Source organism: Choloepus didactylus, chromosome 10 (assembly GCF_015220235.1).
Source record: "Choloepus didactylus isolate mChoDid1 chromosome 10, mChoDid1.pri, whole genome shotgun sequence".
Classification (NCBI taxonomy): domain Eukaryota; kingdom Metazoa; phylum Chordata; class Mammalia; order Pilosa; family Megalonychidae; genus Choloepus; species Choloepus didactylus.
The window spans coordinates 25,364,876-25,384,539 of NC_051316.1; the positions used below are offsets into that span (position 1 = coordinate 25,364,876).

Consider the following 19,664-nt stretch of genomic DNA (forward strand, 5'->3'; position numbering starts at 1 on the left):
AGTTTCTTGAAATATTTATTGACTGACAATTTTTTCAGCATATTGAGGGACCAAATACAGAATGCTATAAAGGTATTAATCAGCAACTATTTTTAAAAATAAAATTCTTCCTAAATTAAAAAAAAAAGTTTTTATTTTGATTATCTGAACTTTAAAAACAAGCAGAATAAGTATGTTTATCACATATCTATGTACTTTAATCCAATTCTTTGCTTTACTAATGGTATGTCACTGCTATTTTTCTGAAGACAATTTTTTCCAATATTGTTTCATTTTTATTTTTAAGTAAAATATCTGGCAATATTCTTTGGCGTTGCATTTTATAGTTAAATACTTTGAATTTCTGACTCCTTTATTTGACTCTTCTCTGTACGTCATATTTTACATTGAGCATATTCCATGTCTATAAGTGCTAAGGTACCTGGTAGATTCTGAACAAATTTTGCTAAATGAAGGACATTTTTACCTCCAATATTTTCATGTGAAAAACATAAATATTTCATCCCAAATCTCCTTACATGCTGACTTTTATCTCCATTCAGAGCACCTTTCTTCAACACATATTTTTATTTAAAAACAAAACAAAACAAAAAATATGCCAAATAAATTATTTGTAAGTCTTTGGAATGTTTTTATTGAATATTCTTCTTTTTTTCCACTTCACTCCTTTCTGACAGAGAATTCACATTTGTCCAAATAAAAATATGTATTCCATTGAAAGATTCTTCCCCTAGTTGAGATATTATAAAGCAAGCAAAGTTACAGAATTTCAGAATTAAATTTTTTATTCTAGTTGAGCTCTCAATTATGTATTTTGTTTGGTTTCTTCTGTTTTTTTTAAGGTTCTTCTTAAAATGTCTTATTTGTAAGGTCTGTTGTCAGTTATGCAATTTGCTAAAAGCCTCAAAAGTTAAAAAAAAAAGTTTTTTGGCACACCATTCATTGAGCACATTCATCAAAGATTTCCAACTTATTTGAACAAAGAAACTAAAATACAGGACCTGCTTACCAAAAAAAATTGTTTATTACTTTTAAGGACAACACAAATTGGTTTACAAAGCAGTTCTCAATGCCTCAGATGTTTCTAATATCCAATCCATGATGGAAAACAAAGAAAGGGCTTTATAAAAAATTATCATTTAACATCAGCCACTCTAAGAAATTTTTTAGATTACTTTGTATATACATAGAAAAAGCGGTACTTTTGAGCAGCTACTGTCTCTATTTTGATAGACAGTTTAGACAGCAGCTATGAATGACATCTGTGCCACAACCAAATCCAAGTACATTTCTGCTACATGGGTTTCTTAATTTAGTAAGAACATTATTCTTACCAAAATATGTACTTGTCCAAACTTATATTCTTATCAACACTAAAACAAATAATTTTTCCTTCAATGTTGAATTTTTTAACTGACTTTAGAATACCATTCACAACGTCAGATAATTCATCTCTGAGAGAATGAACTTCCAAAGATTTAGCTTTGATTTTGTAAACCGATAAAAGAGGAACTGTTATTGGCATTAATTTATCTGATTTTCTATTTGAAGCATCTGATAACACTGACATAAAACTGGCATTCTGTCACTGTTTTCAGAGTCTTCTGCCAGCAGAACCTGTACATGAATAGTTGCCGCTTCACTTTCTATTATATGCACAAGAGAACTTGGAATTGAAAATGAGAGAAATTAATTTAAAAGAACAATTCTTTGATCTAAATGAAAAATTATTCATAGACTGATGTGTGTAAATGTACCTTCTGCAACTGTAGGTCTTAAATCCTCTTCCAGGACAGTCTTCTTGCAAAAAACTAATTTTTGAAGAAGGTGATGTTGCTTCTTCATAAAGTTTGTCTGCTGGTTTTCATGTGGTCCGTCTCAATCATTTTGGTTCCCATGGTGGGTGGCAACATGAGCAAATATTTTAGGCAAGTTACTGGTTCATCGTCAGTCTTCTGGAGAAACAAAAATACCTGATCGTTTAAATTAAACACACACTTTAATTTCCTTGGCCTATGGATGGATTTGACTGATTGTAGCCCATTCTTACACAAAGTCCCAGGTCTCAGGCACCAATTTCCTAGCTTTTTGCAAGGGTCTTAGTTTTAACTCTCTGCTGTGCAGAACCCTTGAATTTGCCAAGCAACTAACTGCCTTCTTTAGTTCCTGGAATGGGCCGAGCTGTCCCGGCCGCCCATGGCTTCAATGCAAAGTCATCAGCCTGGTTTCTGCTTTCCATTTTTCAACCTTTCTTGTAAGCTCAGCTTGAAAAATGATGTTGTTCCTTCTCTGTAAAATTTCAGAGTTAATGTGTATAAAGCACTTAGAGTAGTGCCTGGCAAATTATTAGCAACATAAAAGTGTTAGTTGTTATTCTACTTTTTTACAGTACTTCTATATATTTGCAGCGGGAAGGCTTTTCAGAATTTTTAGTCCAATATATTACTGGATGTGGCAGTATGGTTGCATATTTCACAACATATATTAAAAGTAATTTTTATTCTATTTACATTTGTTTGGTAGGCAGTTTACCCCTGCATATACTTATGTAACTCTACCTCCCTAAAGTCACATAAAGAACACTTATGTAACTTAGAAATGTGTGGTACACTTATAAATATATAAATTTTTGTGTAAGCTATGATCCAGCAGTTTTAAGTCTAATATCTGCAAAGGGATCTGGGTTACCAGTCTTCCTTTACCGTAAAAAGCACAAAATAGATTAATTATAAATTTTATGAGAAATTACACTTTTATTGATTAAAAGCATAATTGTCCGTGTACATATATGTGAAAACAACATTCATATATTTGGAGACATCACATATATATTTTCTGTATGACTGCATAGGCTGTATATAAAAGTATAAGTTCAAAGCAGTGCCATAAGTGTTAACAATTACCGATATTTTCATTTTGCTGTACTTTTCATCAGAATTGCTGGGACACATCCAACATTAAAACATATTAAGATTCTAGAAAGATAAATGATGACAATAATCCTCTAAAAAAACACAATTTGGAGGTGACATAGCAGCTGTCTAGCAAGGTACTTCCAAACCACAGTGTACATTCAAGTTAAAAAGGTTTTCTAGTTTAAACACATTTTTAAATTTCCTTTCAAAAAGTACACCGATCATATTTTAAATATATATCTTAAATACCTAAAGCAAATATTTTTTCCCTTTCACCAAAAAAAAAAAAAAAAAAAAAAAATTCTAGTGAAATCGATAGTGGGTGGGTGGTGACAAGAGAGATGCTTTCAACACGGGCTAGTTGAAAGGTATTCCATTTGCCACATTTTTTCCTCAAAAAGCAATCAGGATGAAAACATGTGGACAGTGGCCTATTTAATTTGCAACTTTGAGGAGCTTGTTATATAGGAATATGTTCTTCATATAATTTTAACAATCTTTTCCTGGCCTAAAAAATTAGTTATGCTTATTATAGAGCAACTGGAAAATACAGAAATGTATGGAGAAGAAAATAAAAACCTCATAATGCTACCATGTAGAGACACCTTACTGGCAATATTCTGGTATGTTTATTTCCTGTTTTTTTCCCTAAGCATAAAAAATATAAACATATACATATAAAATGGGATTATATTGTTTTTACAATTTGATATCCTGCTTTTTCACTGAATAAAATGGTCTTTAATATCACTTTCCCTTGCCCTTAAAAGTCTTTATAGAAATTTATGAATTTAACAGCAAAAAAATAACTTTTCTATTGAATGGATATATCGTAATGTAAACCAATGTTAAGAATGGTGTTTTGAATTTTATAGCTTTATATAGCTTTACAGCCTGTGCCTTCCCATGTGGCAGAGGAACCCCAGAGGCCAGCAGCCTTTTTTCTGAAAAGATATCGTCCTATTGATGCCTTAATTGGGACATTTTCATGGCCTCAGAACTGTAAATTTGTGAACCGATAAACCCCCATTGATAAAGCCAATCCATTTCTGGTATTTTGCATTCCCACAGCTTTAGCAAACCGGAACACAGCCTCTCAACATGCAATTCAATTGTCACATTATCTCCGTATGTTTTTATAACTCCTGGGAGACTGGAAGGGTCAGCAAGTGAGACTAGGATACCATATCCCAAATATTTAAGGTCCTCTTCTCCAGGATCCAACTGAAAGGCAGCAATTCTGTGCCGAGTCACACATGGATGACTGAAGGTCTGCTGGTAAAGTTCACATGCTGAACTCCAACAAGCTGCAGGACGGAGTTGATGGGTTTGTGATCCAATCTGTTCCTGTCGCGGTGTACGAAGTGAACGTTATTACCTGGAGGGAGAAAGAATAAAAGGCTGAGGTTGGCATAAAAAGTATTATTCATTAGATTTACTGCTTACAAGGAAGTTTTTCAACTTTCAATTAGTCCAAAGGGAAAAAATTCATTACCTGGAGTACATTATATTCTCTACTTAATGCATAATAATTTTTAATTATGGTAATGAAGCATGACAAGGATTATAGTTAAATAAGGGTGATACTTAATGTTTCATGAGATCCAAGGGGAAAAATTCTTAAATTATAACCTTCTGGTAGGCGTCATTAAACACAATTAAATAAAATGTCCTGTAAAATAGACAGGAATAATACAGAACTAACATAGATAGCAAGCAGGAAAAGCACATCTATTTCTTGAATATAATAATGGAATAAATCACTCACTTAAAATCTACTCCCAAATAATGATTTAATAGGCTATCTACATTATAGCCCAAAAGGCTGAAAAATAAATGCATTAAGACAACCAGTTACAGTACGCTTAGATGTCCACAATCCTTTTATCTGCTCAAATAAAAGAAGTCAATTTATAGTCTAGGTTCTATTTACTTTGATTCTTGGACTCAAGACCAGAATTTTAACTTAAAACATTAGATTAAGTATTATAAGAGGCATGTTTTCTGCATTGAATTATCTGTAATCTAAAATAATCACTAGGTTTAATATAAATTGGCTTATTATCAAATAAGGCAAAATGAAATACTGGATTAACTATGATATAGATTTGTGTAAATAATTACACCTAGCTCTTTTCCTTAGAAGGGCTACATTTTTTCCAGGGAGTAATAGCAAAATATTCTCCCTATTAAGTATGTTCACAACTTTGCACACAAATGAAACTCTCCTTGGGCTCTTCATTCTTACACAACTGAAGGTGTGGCCCAATGACCAGAGCTATGGAGATGAGGGAGCCAAAAAATACCTCCTTCCAGTTCTAAGGCTGGAAATAGGTCATTCAAAAATATGATGCAATTTCATTCTGGGTTAATTTATAGGACTCATTAGTCTCATAAAACAAGGCTTTTTATCCTGCTAATCTGACTGGTGTAAATTCATGAGAGGGAGGGAAAGGGAAATCAAATAAAGGGAAGGATTTTAGTTCTAGTGCTCCAGCTATAAAAAGCCACAGAGTCATAATACTTGGTCAAATACTTCTAAAGACTTCATTTCAGACATCTGGAATTTATCAAAGTAAAATTTAATTATTTAACTCTGAAAAGGAATGTTAACTAAAGTGGACGATTTTAAAAGGAAGAAGAACCAAGAAAAATCAGCTTATTGGCATGTCATGTACAGGTGCTTGTCCGTGACTGCAATATTGAACACTGTAGAGATTTTAACACTCAACACCTTTAGCAGAATGAAGCCAAGGGAATTTCAAGCAATGTAAACTGATCAATAAAACTGTTAAAAGCTTATAGTAATTCTTATTGAATGAGCTGCTGAGTCCCATTTCCTGTCCCTGATGTTGACTTGCTTTCTGACACCCAGCAAGTCTCCTAGTTTTAATTAGGTATAAAAAATCACGCCGGTCAAGAAGGCAGAGTGAGACACTTCGGGGCTCCATCCCCCTACAGAAGCTTTGAACCACCAGCAAGAACTGACAGAAACATCTATCCAAAATCTCTAGAAAACAGTTAAAGGATTGCAGTAACAGGGCAAGCCAGCCAGGAATCAAGAAAAAGGCCATTTAGAAGTGGTGGGATCTCACCGCACCCTGGCTGCCCCCGCCCTCTTCCCACAGCCGGCTTGGCGTGGAGCCACCCGGGCTCCCAGTGCAGATCCCTGTCCCAGTTCCAGGGGGAGCAGAGTAACCCCTGTGCACCTACTGGGAGCATGTATGTCTGGCCCAATCTGTCTGGTAGTGGCCCGAGGGACTCAGCATCCCAGAGCTTGCCCTGCATGTAGAACGCTGTGGGAGAGCAGTGGAGGGGCTGCTGGCGCAGGGAGTGCTGGCTGTGGGGCATACGGTGCAGTGTCTAGGACTATGAGGAAACGATTTCCTAGGGAAGACGGGACATTCATACCCATGTCAACAGGGGATTTCTTAGGACCAAACACACACGCCCGAGACAAGGCACATGTGCAGAAGGGATCAGGGAGGGCCCCACACTTTGGCCTGGAGCTATTCTCTAAACTCACTGTATGGATAAGCCCTGAAGGAGAGCACTTGCACAGGCCATCTGCAAAGACTGAGGAAAGTGTTTCCTTTTCTTCCCTCCTCTTTACTTATTTATTCTGTTAATTCCTGGCATTCAAGGAAAGCTCTGTCATAACCCTAGCTGGATACAAGTTTAAGGAATAGATGTCTCAGAGTCTAAATTCCCAGCGATAATATATTAAAATATCAAAATGTCCACGTTTAAACAAAATATTACAAATCATGAAGAAACGGAGTGATGGCCCACGTAAAGGAGAAGATTAAAACATTAGGAAGCATCGATGAGGACAATCAGACCCAGAACATTCCAGCAAAGACTTTTTAATAATGGTCCTAAATATGCTCAAATAGCTGAAGGAAAACATGCACAAAGAACTAAAGGAAATCAGGGAAACGAAAGATGAACACAAAGAGAATACCAATCGAGAGATGGAAATTACGAACAGGAACCAAAGTCAAGTAAGAACTTTGTATCTGGCAACACTGTCTTCCAAAAACAAGGGAGGAATTAAGACATTCCCAGATAAACAAAAGCTGAAAGATTTCTTCACCATTAAACCGATCCTATCAGTAATGCTAAAGAGAGTTCTGCAGGTTGAAAGGAAAGGACACTAGCCATTAAATCAAAGCCATGTCATTATCTTTACATGGGTAAATATAAACACCAGGACTATTGTATTTTTTATTTATAATTCCCCTTTTACATCCTATAGGATCTAAAAGGCAAATGCATAAATTATACTGATAAATCAGTGGTTTGGGACTCCTAAGGTATATATATGTAATCTGTGACAAGAACTATATGAAGTTGGGTGGATGGAGGCCTTTAGGAACATAATTTATGTATGCTTTTGAACCTGTTAAACTGGTAGCAAAGCAAATGAGATTATTAGAGATTTAGAGTGTCAAATTTAAGATCCATGGTAACCATGAAGAAAATATCAGAGAATATGCAAACTCATAGAGACAGAAATTAAAGTACAGGTTACCAGCGGTGTGGATTAGGGTCAATGGGGAGTTAATGCAAAAGGAGTATAGGGTTTTGTTTGGGGTGAAGGGAAAGTTCTACTAAGGGATGGTGGTGAGGGTTCTGCAACACTGTGTATGTGATTAATCCTACTGGATTGTACACTCTGGAGGGGGTAGGATGGGAAGGTTTATGTTGTATTTATGATTCCACAATTTAAAAAAAAAGAAAGAAAAACTGAAGAGATAATGAAAATTAAGTGCAATACAGGATATTGGATGAGATCTAAGAATGGAGGAAAAAAGGCTCAAAATGACATTATTAAGGCATAAGAAAAAACTGGAATATAGATTGTAAGCTTTATATCAACGTTAAGTTTTTGGAGCTTGATAAATACACTTACAGTGATTAGATCAGTGAATATCCTTGTTTATATGAAATGTATATGGAAGTATTATGTGCCGAGGAGTATGATGTGTGCAACCTGCTCTTAAATGTTCAGAAAATAGACAGAAAGATAGATAGATAGATGGATAAGTAGATGATTGATAGACAGACAGATAAATGGGTAGCAAAATGTTAAAATTGGTAGATCTGGGCGCCTGGGGGCAAGGGGTTGTTGGAGTTCTCTGTATGGGGTTTGTATTATTTTTGCAACTGTCCTGTAAGTATGAAATTATTTTCAAATAAAAAGTTAAAAGAAAAAATAACAGATTCTTCTATTGACCAAAAAAAAAAAAAAAAAGGTCCTGTTGATTGTCCCCTATTTTGAAATGTTCACCTCCACTGAACTTTTAAAAAACTGTTATAACCATATAGAAATCACAAGAACAGAATCACAAATTTCACTGTCCCTTTCTCAAATACCCCAAATCATGCAGGCATGGAATGATCGGCACATTACATTAAATAAACAGACATCAAAATACACAGACGTCTTTGACAACAAAAATGCCCTCCTATGAAATCACAACATCCAGATTGTTATAATGTCAAGTTGCCATTTTCCTAGGGTGGCTGTTTCATGAAGAAAGTGGGTGGCCTCTGGACATCTAAAAGGCACAGCCACGGAACTGGTGAATCTGTGCTTTGATGCTTACCTGGACCTAAGATGAGAGTTCCAACCTGCTGAGCTGGGTCTCCTTGAAAATCAAACAGAGGGCCAGTCACTGCCCGCCACAGGCTCCGAATGCTTCCTGAGAGTGTATTTGACTTTACATGGGGGCTCTGTCCTGGAAATTAATTTTAGATGTTAGCATTTAAATGTCTTTAGATGATATTATAATATTTATCTCTGTAAGATATTAACATGTTAGTATCTTTATAAAATATTCTTTTTTGTGAATCATCTTACTTTCTACTTGTATTTTTTTTTTCTGTTTGTAACCAATCCTTTATTAAAACTGGTAACTTGCATACTTTATAATAGAACAACAAAAATAATGTTCAATATATACAGCCTTTGTATGGACTATTTGGCTATACATGCATAGTGATAACACAATTCAATCTTCATAATAATTTGTGCACAAAAAAGACACCAAAGAGATGACATATGAATATTACAGTGAAATGACATCACAGGTTCAGTGAAAATTCAGTGTAATAGAAAGCATACCCATCGATTGCAAATGACATTCTTTCTAAAGATCATAGATCCAGGTCCTTTTCTGCCACAGAAAAACAGGCTGCAACAGATTTCTCAAATTGGTAGTGTTTCCTTCTTAATTCCCCATTTATACTCTTTAGCCTCTCAACCCACCAACCGGTGGCTATACTCCCTTTAAAGAGACACTGTTGCACAGACTGATAGATGTTGGTTTCCTCTTTCTAGACTCACAGCTAAACCCTTATTTCCCAGTCTTCCTTGCAGTTAGGTGTGGCCGTGTGAGTATGTTCTAACCAACAGAATGTGAATGAAATGATTCATGCTACTTACAGGTCAGCTCCTAAAAACCTCTCAGGCACAATTCTCCATGTTCTTTTTGCATTCTTGGAAGCCCTGGGTTGAAAATGGCAGAGCCACAAGACGGAAGGGGCCTGGGTGCCTGAATCACTTGGAGAAATACCCACTGAATAGAAACAACCATCTTGAACTTTAAATGAGCAAGAAATAAACTTCTATCATGCTATGCTACTGAGGCTTTGGGCTTTAGCTATCAGAACAGCTACTATGGCCCCCTTTCTTGTTTTCCTTATCTGTTGGTCTTTCTATTTCTGTTCTCGCAGTGACTGATACTTCACTTGACTTCCACTCCCTTTGCTTGGTCCAGAGCAAAGCTTCCCTTTCCTTTCAAATTCAACCTCTTCACTCTTCTTGCTCCTTATTTGTCTCCTATCTCAGCCCATTTATGCCTTGCTTTTAGCCTTTTATTTTGATGATCATGCAACCTTTTACCTGATTTCCTAATATTTCCAGATACCTATTATTTCCCTCCATCCTTTTTATTTCTTTTGTCTACATTATGATGGGCATTCACCAAACCAAGAAACAATACAGGCCCATTAGCTTAGAGACAAGGGTAAAAGACTAAACTGTATTGTTTTATAGGATTCTGTATCTGAATTAAAAATCCAGAAATCCACAAAGAAGAGATCATTTAATATTCTAAAATATAATAAAAGGTGATTCTACGACCCAGAATTTAACACTTTGTTTTTGAGCACAATCTGATTTTGCCAATTTGAATTTACTTATGTGTAAAACTCCTGTTTTTCAGTCTTCTTCTAACCCATTACTTGCTTGCAGTTAACTGCTTTATTTTCTTATTCTTTGTGTTTACAAAATTTGTATTAATTTTAAATAATTTTATAATATCTTTTTACTGTCTTAATTTTCAAGAACTATTCTGAGACTGATCCTGAGATTTATGCCTTTATATTTTTCATTGAGGAATTGCTAAACAATTATTTTATGAGAACCTAATATTTTCTGTCTGGAAATACAGTACTTTAATACAGGTCAAAGGAGTTTAAAAGATTTTAAAATTCCCTCTCTAATAATTATAAGCATATATTTTGTTTAGAATTCATCTGTTTTCTTTAGAAATCCATAACTTTATTCTGGCAATGACTGGTGAGGTGTAAAGCGAAAACTCACAGTTTATATCTAAAGTGCTAAATGATACACAGAACTTAAAAATGTTGAGTCTCCGTCATAACACCTGAAAATAGCGTCCTAAAAAGTAAGGCTGACAATCTGTACCGTTGCAATTTCCCAAACTACAAACAGAGAGAGCAAGCACGTGCGCACTGTATGCCAGCTCATCGTTAGTTTCGATAAAGTATAAGTTGCCTTCTTTAAAAACATCTGCAAAGGGATCATGTCATCTTTATCTCATAAAAGGGTCCCAGATCCATCTCCTCCTCTCCATCCCCACTTCAGGCCCTGATATTTCTTTCTAGCTTTATTACCACAAGCGTATCACAAATATCACTGGCTTGGGTTTGGCCTGCTCTGAATCCTCCTCCACAATGGGTATTTGATTCCATCACTTCTCTGCTTCAAACACTTGTCTGATTTCCCCACTGCCTTTGGAATAAATCCAAACTCTTTGGCACGTCACACCAGACTTCACATGAATCGGTCACAACCCTCCCGTGGCTCACACCAATTCTCCAACTGGCTCCTGGAACTCCAGCCAGAGACACGACCTGGAACAAGTTACGTGTTTCATGCCTCTGTGCTTTTTACACATGCAACTTTCTGTCACTCTTCCCCACCCTCATCTCCACCCGGCTAACTCCTTTAAGGGTGAGCTTAGACTCCACCATCTCTCCAAAGCCTTCCCAGACCTTCCCTCTCACCTTTCTGGCACAGGTATTCTTAAAAGATTCTCTCCTCTATTTCAGACCCTTAAACCACCCTGTACTCGTTTGTTTGCTTCTGTCTCCCAGAACAGATTAAAAGCTTCTGAATGGCAGGAGCTGTCTTTTGTCCCTGTCTGCTGGGGAGCATCCAAACAGTGGGTGTCCCAGACCAGAGCTGAGTAACATTTGTTGGGAATCAATGATTTGAGTTTGTGTTGAATTCTGTTATCTGGCATCTCAGAAACCAAGTTCTCTCTAAGTAAAACACATGTAACATGTTCAACTAAAATTTATTAAGATCTATAGATCACAAGAAATTGTGCTAATGGCAGGGAATGTGGACATTATAAAGATGAATAAATTGTCAAACTCTTCAACTATACCACTAGGCCATCTTAAGTGCTATAATAGAGCTTAAATATAAGATGCTATTAAAGTACAATGAAGGAAGCAATTGCTTCTGCTTGAAGAGCTATTAAGATCATGTTTGACTTGGACTTCAAATGATAACTAGAATTTCATCATTTAGAGAACAAGGAAAGCCATGATGCGAAGGTAAGAAAACATACGGACTTAATGTTTTTCTTTTAATTGGAAAGTAAAGGGTACTCATTGTAAAACATACAAATACAGATGTAACTTTTCTCACTTCCATCCCTCCCCTTGGGGTAACACTGCAATAACTCTTAAAACCATTATCATCACATGCACATATATACTATAGATCTTTTTATGTTTATGAAAATAATTTTTGTTTGCACAAAAACAGAACTGTACTGAAAACACTGCTCTGCAAACTGTTTTTCTCATTTATCAGTACTTCCCAACAGCCTTCTGCGTCATTACACCCAGGAAATGGAATCTTTTAGAGTCTGGTGTATCTGTCTGGACCACTTATTAGAATCATTAAAAAAATGAATTCAATAAAAAAAAGCTTGATTTATGAATTTGCTCCCCTATGTATATACATGCAAACATGAAAATACACCAACAGCTTTTCTACATAAGACATTGTTATGTCTTACCTGAGGAGGCAATTTCTTCACCTCTTTTCATTCCCAATCTTTTATAAATTTCTCTCTCAGGGTCAACATAGATTTCATGAGAATACCCAGTCAATTTGCAGAAAGGCTAAAGAAAGAGAATAGCTGGGATTTTTTACAAGAACAAGTGAGAGAAAAGTAACAGCAATCTAATGTAATTTGAGAAAATTTTACCTATGCTTAGTGGCTCAAATAATAAAATTTTTATGTCTGGAACAGATTTAATGTTAGGTTCTCAATCTGCTAGATATTTACCTCAATATGATGGTAGGACGACTGTCCAATCACTATAAGGGTGACATTTGCTTCCTTTAGGAAAAAAAAAAGGACATGTATATTTTACTGGAAATTATGTTATGTTTTATACAACTTCCTCTAATCCAACTTTTTTATTCCATTCTTAAGCCACCTATAGGCCTCTAAAAAGAATGGAACAAACAGCAAAATTGTATGAGCCAGAGCAAAGAAATATATGCTAAAACGTTCAATTCAGATGATTCTTTTGCCAAACAGTAATTTCAAAAAGATATAGTTAATAATTCCCTATACTTCCCCCCAAGGTATACATAGAGAAAAAAAATAAAAGCTATTAAAGTTGGGTTATTTCATCAGACAATTTTACTTTTTTTACATTCCAGTTGACATCATCTGCTGGACTCAGATTCACAAAGGCTGCCCAATATCTTCACTCAAAAGCTCACCTGGAGATAAACCTACATATGGGCCTGAAGGAAAACATATGTATGTGGTTGTCATAGGGACAAGGGACCTGCATCCTATCAACAAATGCAAATTTTCAACTTTAAAATATAATAGCATTTCCTACAATGAACAAATATTTGGAATATAATAAAAGAAATAAAAGGAAGACTATATCAATAACTTCCAGAATTTATGTTTTTTTGATAATCATTCAACACTTGAAAATAGGCAGATAAGTAACGTCAAAATGACTATCGTGGTTAGTACGAGTACAAGCAGACAACAACGAATAAACTAGGACAGAAATAGAACACATACTCTCCTCTTTTTTTGGAGGTGTTGGAGAGGTGAAAGGAGGTGAGGAAAGCGTGACGAGGTTAAGAATCTGGCTTTGTGGGTTTCTGCACACTCCACACGCACTCACTGCCCTTCTTACAAATGACAGGCAACTTTCGGAAGGTTGCCCTGGAACCGGTCCTGAAGCCGTTCACTCTCAGGAAACTCACTTGTAAAAAACTCTTGGGGATTTTGGCCAGATCTTCTACATATTCCTTGCAGATGTAACACAGGAAATGCTGAAATTCCAACAGGGCAAAAAGATTAAGTTAGCAACGTAACATGCTCCAGGACCTGAAGGGACCAAGTATTTTGTTATGCTAAAACCAAGATGGGTGGGGGGAAAAAAAAAGGTGTCAGAAGCGCCGAATTTGCATTAAAAATCCGGCTGCACCCAGTCCGTCGCTGTGCCGTACATCTTGCTGGGAAAAGGGCCTTGGCTAGGCAGGCTGTTTTCCATTCCCGTTAAAGGAAACGGGAGGAGCAGTTCCCATTCCCGAAGCCTCTAGTGGACGGGAAGGGCCAGGCCCGGCAGACCCTCCCTCTCGGGCTCTGGACGCTCCGAACGACCCGACGTGGCCCCCGCGCCGGGCTGTGGCAGCATCCCCGCCTGCCACCGTGCGGGCGTTGTCTGTGCGCCCGGCTGTCCGTGCTCACCCGCACGAAGACCACCACGGCCCGGCGCTCCAGGAACAGCGCGCCGAACGGCACCCGCTTCCCGGAGGCGTCCAGCACAGGCAGCTCGGCCAGCGCTGCAGCCAGGGGCTCCCCGTGCTCCGAGCCGGTCGGGGCTGGGGCTGCGCGGCCGCTGACCTGCCGTGTGACTGGGGCCGGGGCAGCCATCGCGCCCTGCGTCCGAGGGCCCGGGTCCGCGCCGGGCGTGACCAGGAGGGGCGCACTGGGAAGACCGGGATTCCGGTATGGCTGGCGGGCGGGGAGTTCGGGGTGGAGCGGCGGGAGGCGGGCACAGGGGAAGGCACGGGGTCCCGGGGGCGGGGCGCACGGGAGAGAGTCGTACAAGGCGGCTCATGGGATCCCAGCCCGTGCAAAGCGGGAACTGGACACCTCGTAACGGGGTACGGGGGAGCCACGCGGCGCGAGGGCCGGGCAGGGAGCCGGTGGGGCGGGTCTCGGCCGGACAGGGCGCACAGGGTGGAGCGGCCGGGGGCGACTCTTAGTGGTAGGAAGGGCGCAGGGGCGGAACGGGGTCCCAGCGGGCGGAGCACAGGGGACCGAGTGGCGGGGGAGCCGGGCGGGGCGCAAAAGTCTTGCTGCTCCGGGAAACTGCAGACCGCGCGCGGGTTAAACTCGGGGACTAAGGGTGGGAGGAGAGAGGGGTCTGGGGCGAGAAAAGAGAAAGCAGCCCTGTACTCCTAAGTCTCCTGGATCGATGTTAGTTCTTACCTATCTATTCAGGAGGCCCACAGTTACCGAGCAAATTAAAAGATATATTGTACCCAGGTCAATCACGTCTGTCATTCAGTAGGATTATTGTTTTCCTTTCATTCCGTTTTTAACCCACTCCCTCCTCAGCTCTGATACTTTTTATTTATTTATTTATTTATTTAGAGATATCATTTACATATATCGTAAGGTACAGGTCTAAAGCGTAGAGTTCAATTAATTTTTCAAACATACCGAAAAGCTGAAAAAAATATAACACTGAACAACCGTATATCCACCACCTGGAGTAAAACTAACCTTGTTAGTTGTTATACGGTTGTTCACTGTTATATTTAGAGTAAAACTAACGTTGTTAGTTAATCTACGGTTGTTCACTGTTATATTTTTTCAGTGTCAAGGGCAGAGCTTTGCTCAGCAGCAGCACTAACGTTTTACTCTACTTTATCACACATCTATCCACAGTTATCTGAGTTTTAGCTGATTGTCCATCCCTGCCATTCACACCCCTATCAAAATACGGAAAATTTTCATCACTGGAGAAAATGCCCTCAGTTCCACTATTTTTAACAATCGGAAATTATAAACCTATTTTAGAATTGTACTGGGGTGTTTCAAGAGTTCATGTCACTTCCAGATCCTTTCTAGCTAAGGCTGTTGACCAGACCCTTGATGTGAGGTTCCCATCCATGTGTCCTGTGTGTGCAAGTGTGCGCAAATGCACGCGCGAGGAGATTGGCAGAAAGGGGGTCTGTGGGGTTGGATGGCTGGACATCAGTTTTGTAGAGGAAGTCCCACTATGTATCAGGTATTTTGCCAAGTAGTCTATTTAAAAAAAAATACCTTATTTACCTTTTTTTAAAAAGAGTTCCCATATACCCCTCTATTATTAACACCTTAAATTAATGTGGCACACTTACGATTCATGAAAGACATTTTTATAATTGTACCATTAACTGTAGCCCATCATTTACAATAGGTTTCACTGTGTTGCAGTGTCCTGTTTTTTCTTTTAATTTTTATTGTAGTAACATATATATGACCTAAAATTTTCCCTTATAACCACATTCACAAATATAATTCAGTGCCATTAATTACATTCAGTGTTGTGCTACCATCACACCAGGTAGCCTTTTAAGCAGGACTCCTCTTCCACCTCAGTTTCGCTGAGGGCGGGCGGAGGAGAATTGAGGAATTTCTGCAGCCTCCATGAAACCCAACCAGCTTTAGTCTTGAAATGGGGTTTCTCACAAATGGTGGCCTTGTGTCCAAGACATCCAGGGCAGGACCAGATAACATTCAGGTTCTTTGTCTTCATAAGTGCACTCATCCTTCAATGTGGATTTGGAGTTCAGAAAATTCACTCCTGTCTATGGCATGTCTTGTTGAAGCCCCTCAGGGCAGCCAGTGTCAGGGGCCGAGCTTTGCTCCGGAGGATGAGACTGACGTGACTCAGCCACAAAGTGCAGGAGAGGCTGATTCTGAATCCTCTGACTTTCAATGGTGTACAACTGAAGACTTCTACTTTACTGAACACCTTTAAATGATTCCAGTTTGCGAGGTCCCGAAGTGGGTTTAGAAAAACTTTAAGTGTAGATCTATTTCTAAATCAAGAGACAGTGTGTTATTGTAAAGGTTCCTATACTGTAAGCTCTTAGAGCAGTCACATCCATTCCTGAGTTATAACTATTATTTCTAAATTCTGATGCTGTGCTCTTTGTGTATAACCTGGTAATTCCCTGGAAATTTGGATGTCTGTGTGACTCCTGAGACTTGGAGTTAGAATTCAGCAGCTCTGTAAGTCAGTATTACTCCATACAGCAACTCAAAGAAGCTGAAAAAGAGATCAGACTGTAATTAGAAATACGAATGAAATGGACTTGGGTAGGACTAAGGTAAATTAGAATGCAGGGTAAAGGGTGATATTGACTGTATTTTAAAACTCCAACTTCTGTGTGAGACCAAAGGAAAAGAAATTTATTTGGTACAAAATTTATATTTTCTTTATCACACTATCTAATTTAACCTGTCTGGTAAGTTAATGTAATTAAACAATGTAATTACATACAACCTAGCATAGGGAATGAGATCTTGTTATTCTGTACTGGCTAATGTAATACCCCAATTCATTCCAGAATATTTTGGGCAGAAAATAGAAATGTATTTGCCAAGTCCCCTTGAGAGACTGGGGGAAAATGTGGAACTATTAAACTTCCCCACCTGGGGAATTCCTATTATTTTCTTCAGCAATAGGGGCTCCCAGTTTAATGAGTGAAGCCCTTGATCTAGAGGCTTACCCTTAAGAACCTTAGCTCTGCAATGGTGAAGCTAGCCTACTTCTAACTTAGTCTAAGAGTCACCCCCACAGAACCTCATTTTTTGCTCAGTTGTGGCCTGTATCTCTAAGCCAACTCTACAAGTTAACTCACTACCCTCCCCTCTAGGTAGGCTCTGACTCCCAGGAATATAAGTCTCCATGGCAATGTGGGACATGACTCCCAGGGATGAGCCTGACCATGGCATCGAGGGATTGAGAAAGCCTTCTTGACCTAAAGGGGGAAAAAATGGAATAAAATTAAGTTTCAGTGGCTAAGAGATTTGAAATAGAGTCAAGAAGTCATTCTGGAGGTTATTCTTCTGCATTATATAGATATTCCTTTTTAGTTTCTATTGTATTAGAATAGATAGAAGAAAATACCTGAAACTGTTGAACTGTAATGTAATAGCCTTGATTCTTGATGATTATATAACTATAAAGCTTTTTCGTGTGATTGTGTGCTTGTGACAACCTTGTGAGTGACACTCCCTGGATCCAGTGTACAGACAGATGAGTAACTATTAAAAGACAAAAAAATATAAATGGGGGGGGGATAAGGGGTATGGGATGTTTTTTGGTGTTTTTATTTTAATTTTTTAAATTTTTATTATATTTTGTGTAAGTAATTGTGATTATTTAAGAATGAAATAAAAATATTTTCTTTTAATTTATAAGTATCAAAACTTCAGACAACTGTTTAGTTGTTAGGACATAAATACTCAAGTCCTTTGGACCTAACTGTTTAATAAAGGGAACTGATAGGCATTTCTTTTGGCTTGGGGCTGCTGTGAAAAAACTACTGAGATGCTAAGCATGCCGTAAACTTGTGAATCAGGTGGTGAGGCCCTTGCCTTTTGCAGGGCTGCAATCTCTTCACCGCCTGGCACAAGGCCTGGCACATAGCAGGCCTCCATAAATATCGTTTGATTAGTAAACACACGGAAAGTGCGGAGGAATGTGGTGGTGGGAGCACTCACCAGCCAGTGTGGACCAGGTATGAATGGCGGCAGGAAGGTCACGGTGCTCCCAGAGGACTGTTCCCTCTCACCAGCTACAACAGGAGGGGCAGAGCCCAGAGGACACGTCCAACTTGCCAACTGGCCAGTCCACCCAAGTCCACTGACCTCACACCAGCTGGCTCTATTTCCATTCAGATTGTTCCAGAAATGAGCCTTGCCAGCTGTCGGTGACCAGATTTCTTTGGTCCAGTTGTTAACCACTGACTCCAAACACTGAAATGCACAACAGTTTTGTTTTGTTTTAATTTTATTAAGATATATTCACATATCATATAATCCATCCAAAGTATACAATCAATGGCTCACAGTGTCATCACATAGTTGTACTTTCATCACCACAGTTTTAGAATATTTTCATTACTCCAAAAAAAAAAAAAAAGAAATAAAAAGACAAAAGAAAACCCCAAACAACCACTTCCCCTACCCCCCCCACTGTTATTTTTTTTAACAGTTTTATTCACACACCATACAATACAGCCTAAGTGTACAATCAGTGGCTCTTGGTATAATCACATAGTTATGCGTTCACAACTACAGTTAATATAAGAACATTCTCATTTCTTCTGAAGGAAAAAATTCTGTATGCGTTATATTCCCCTATTATTGATATTTAGCTTTGGTATAGTGCCTTTTTTCACAATTAATGAAAAATACTGCAATGTTAACTATAGACCTCAGTTTGCATTAATTGTATTTTTTCCCAGATACCATCCCATTATTAACACCTTGTAATAGTGACATACATTTGTTCTAGTTCATGTGAGAACTTTCTTGTATTTACACATCAGTTTTTTGATGCTGGCCGCCCCACAGCTGGTCAAAGCTTCCCAAAGCCCCTCAGTTGAATTTGGGAGCAACCAGACTGGTTCTCTTTACCTCTTATCCACTCCTGTCTGAGACCTGGAGGGATAGACTTGGGAGCAGGGCTGGTTCTTCTTACACCTTCCCCGAGTTCACCACCAGCAGCAGACGCTGTTCCGGGTCTGGGAGTCCTTGTCCCCAGACAGACCCAGGGCAAGCGAGTATGTTACTGGTTCATGGAATATTCCGGCCCTTAGTCTGAGAGTTCCAACCTCTTGACTTCTGGTAATTTGGTGTTCTGCACGAATTATTTATTTATTTTTTACAATTATGATTAAATAATTATTTGTTCCTTGCCTGTTTCTTTAAGGAGACTATAGCTTCCTGATAACAAGGTCCACATCCATCTCGTTGTTCATTTCTCTATGTGCCCCATAAATATTTGTAAATAAATGAATTTATTTTTGCCTGCCCTTATGTGTTCCTTTTGCACTTTTCCCTCTTCTTGTCCTCCTCCCTTTCATTTTTTCTTTCCTCTCCCCCACTGTGTCTCTGGCATGCCGATATTACCCACAAACCTGGCTGAGTTCTGTGGTGGTACCCCTGTCTGAAAATAGTGCATCACTGGTTTATTCATCTCTGGTGCTGTCACTAATGAATCTTTGTATTACTGAAAAAAGAAATGGAGCTCCCCAAGAGGTTATAATTTACCAAGAAGTAACAAGCTGAAGGGATAAATTGGTGTAAAATATACCTGATCAGCTTTTTAGATAGAGCTTTGCCCAGAGAAAGGCAGGGGTCAAGGGTT

The 19,664-nt window shown here is 38.5% G+C and overlaps 1 protein-coding gene across 2 annotated transcripts in view; it reads right to left on the reverse strand.

Annotated features, from left to right (window-relative positions):
- Nucleotides 1-2,729: 2,729 nt before the first annotated feature.
- LOC119545559 (peroxiredoxin-like 2C) overlaps nucleotides 2,730-19,664 on the reverse strand; it is a 64,512-nt gene continuing 47,577 nt past the window's right edge. The window contains exons 1-6 of one of the 2 annotated variants that reach the window (XM_037851169.1): nucleotides 13,976-14,249; nucleotides 13,489-13,557; nucleotides 12,536-12,589; nucleotides 12,263-12,368; nucleotides 8,528-8,659; nucleotides 2,730-4,293 (exon numbers count right to left, since the gene is read on the reverse strand). In XM_037851169.1, coding sequence (XP_037707097.1) covers nucleotides 4,166-4,293; nucleotides 8,528-8,659; nucleotides 12,263-12,368; nucleotides 12,536-12,589; nucleotides 13,489-13,557; nucleotides 13,976-14,161 — 675 coding nt within the window. In that variant the 5' untranslated portion in view covers nucleotides 14,162-14,249 and the 3' untranslated portion in view covers nucleotides 2,730-4,165. Of the gene's footprint in view, nucleotides 4,294-8,527; nucleotides 8,660-12,262; nucleotides 12,369-12,535; nucleotides 12,590-13,488; nucleotides 13,558-13,975; nucleotides 14,250-19,664 lie in introns of those variants that run through there. The other variant, XM_037851168.1, reaches the window with a different exon arrangement.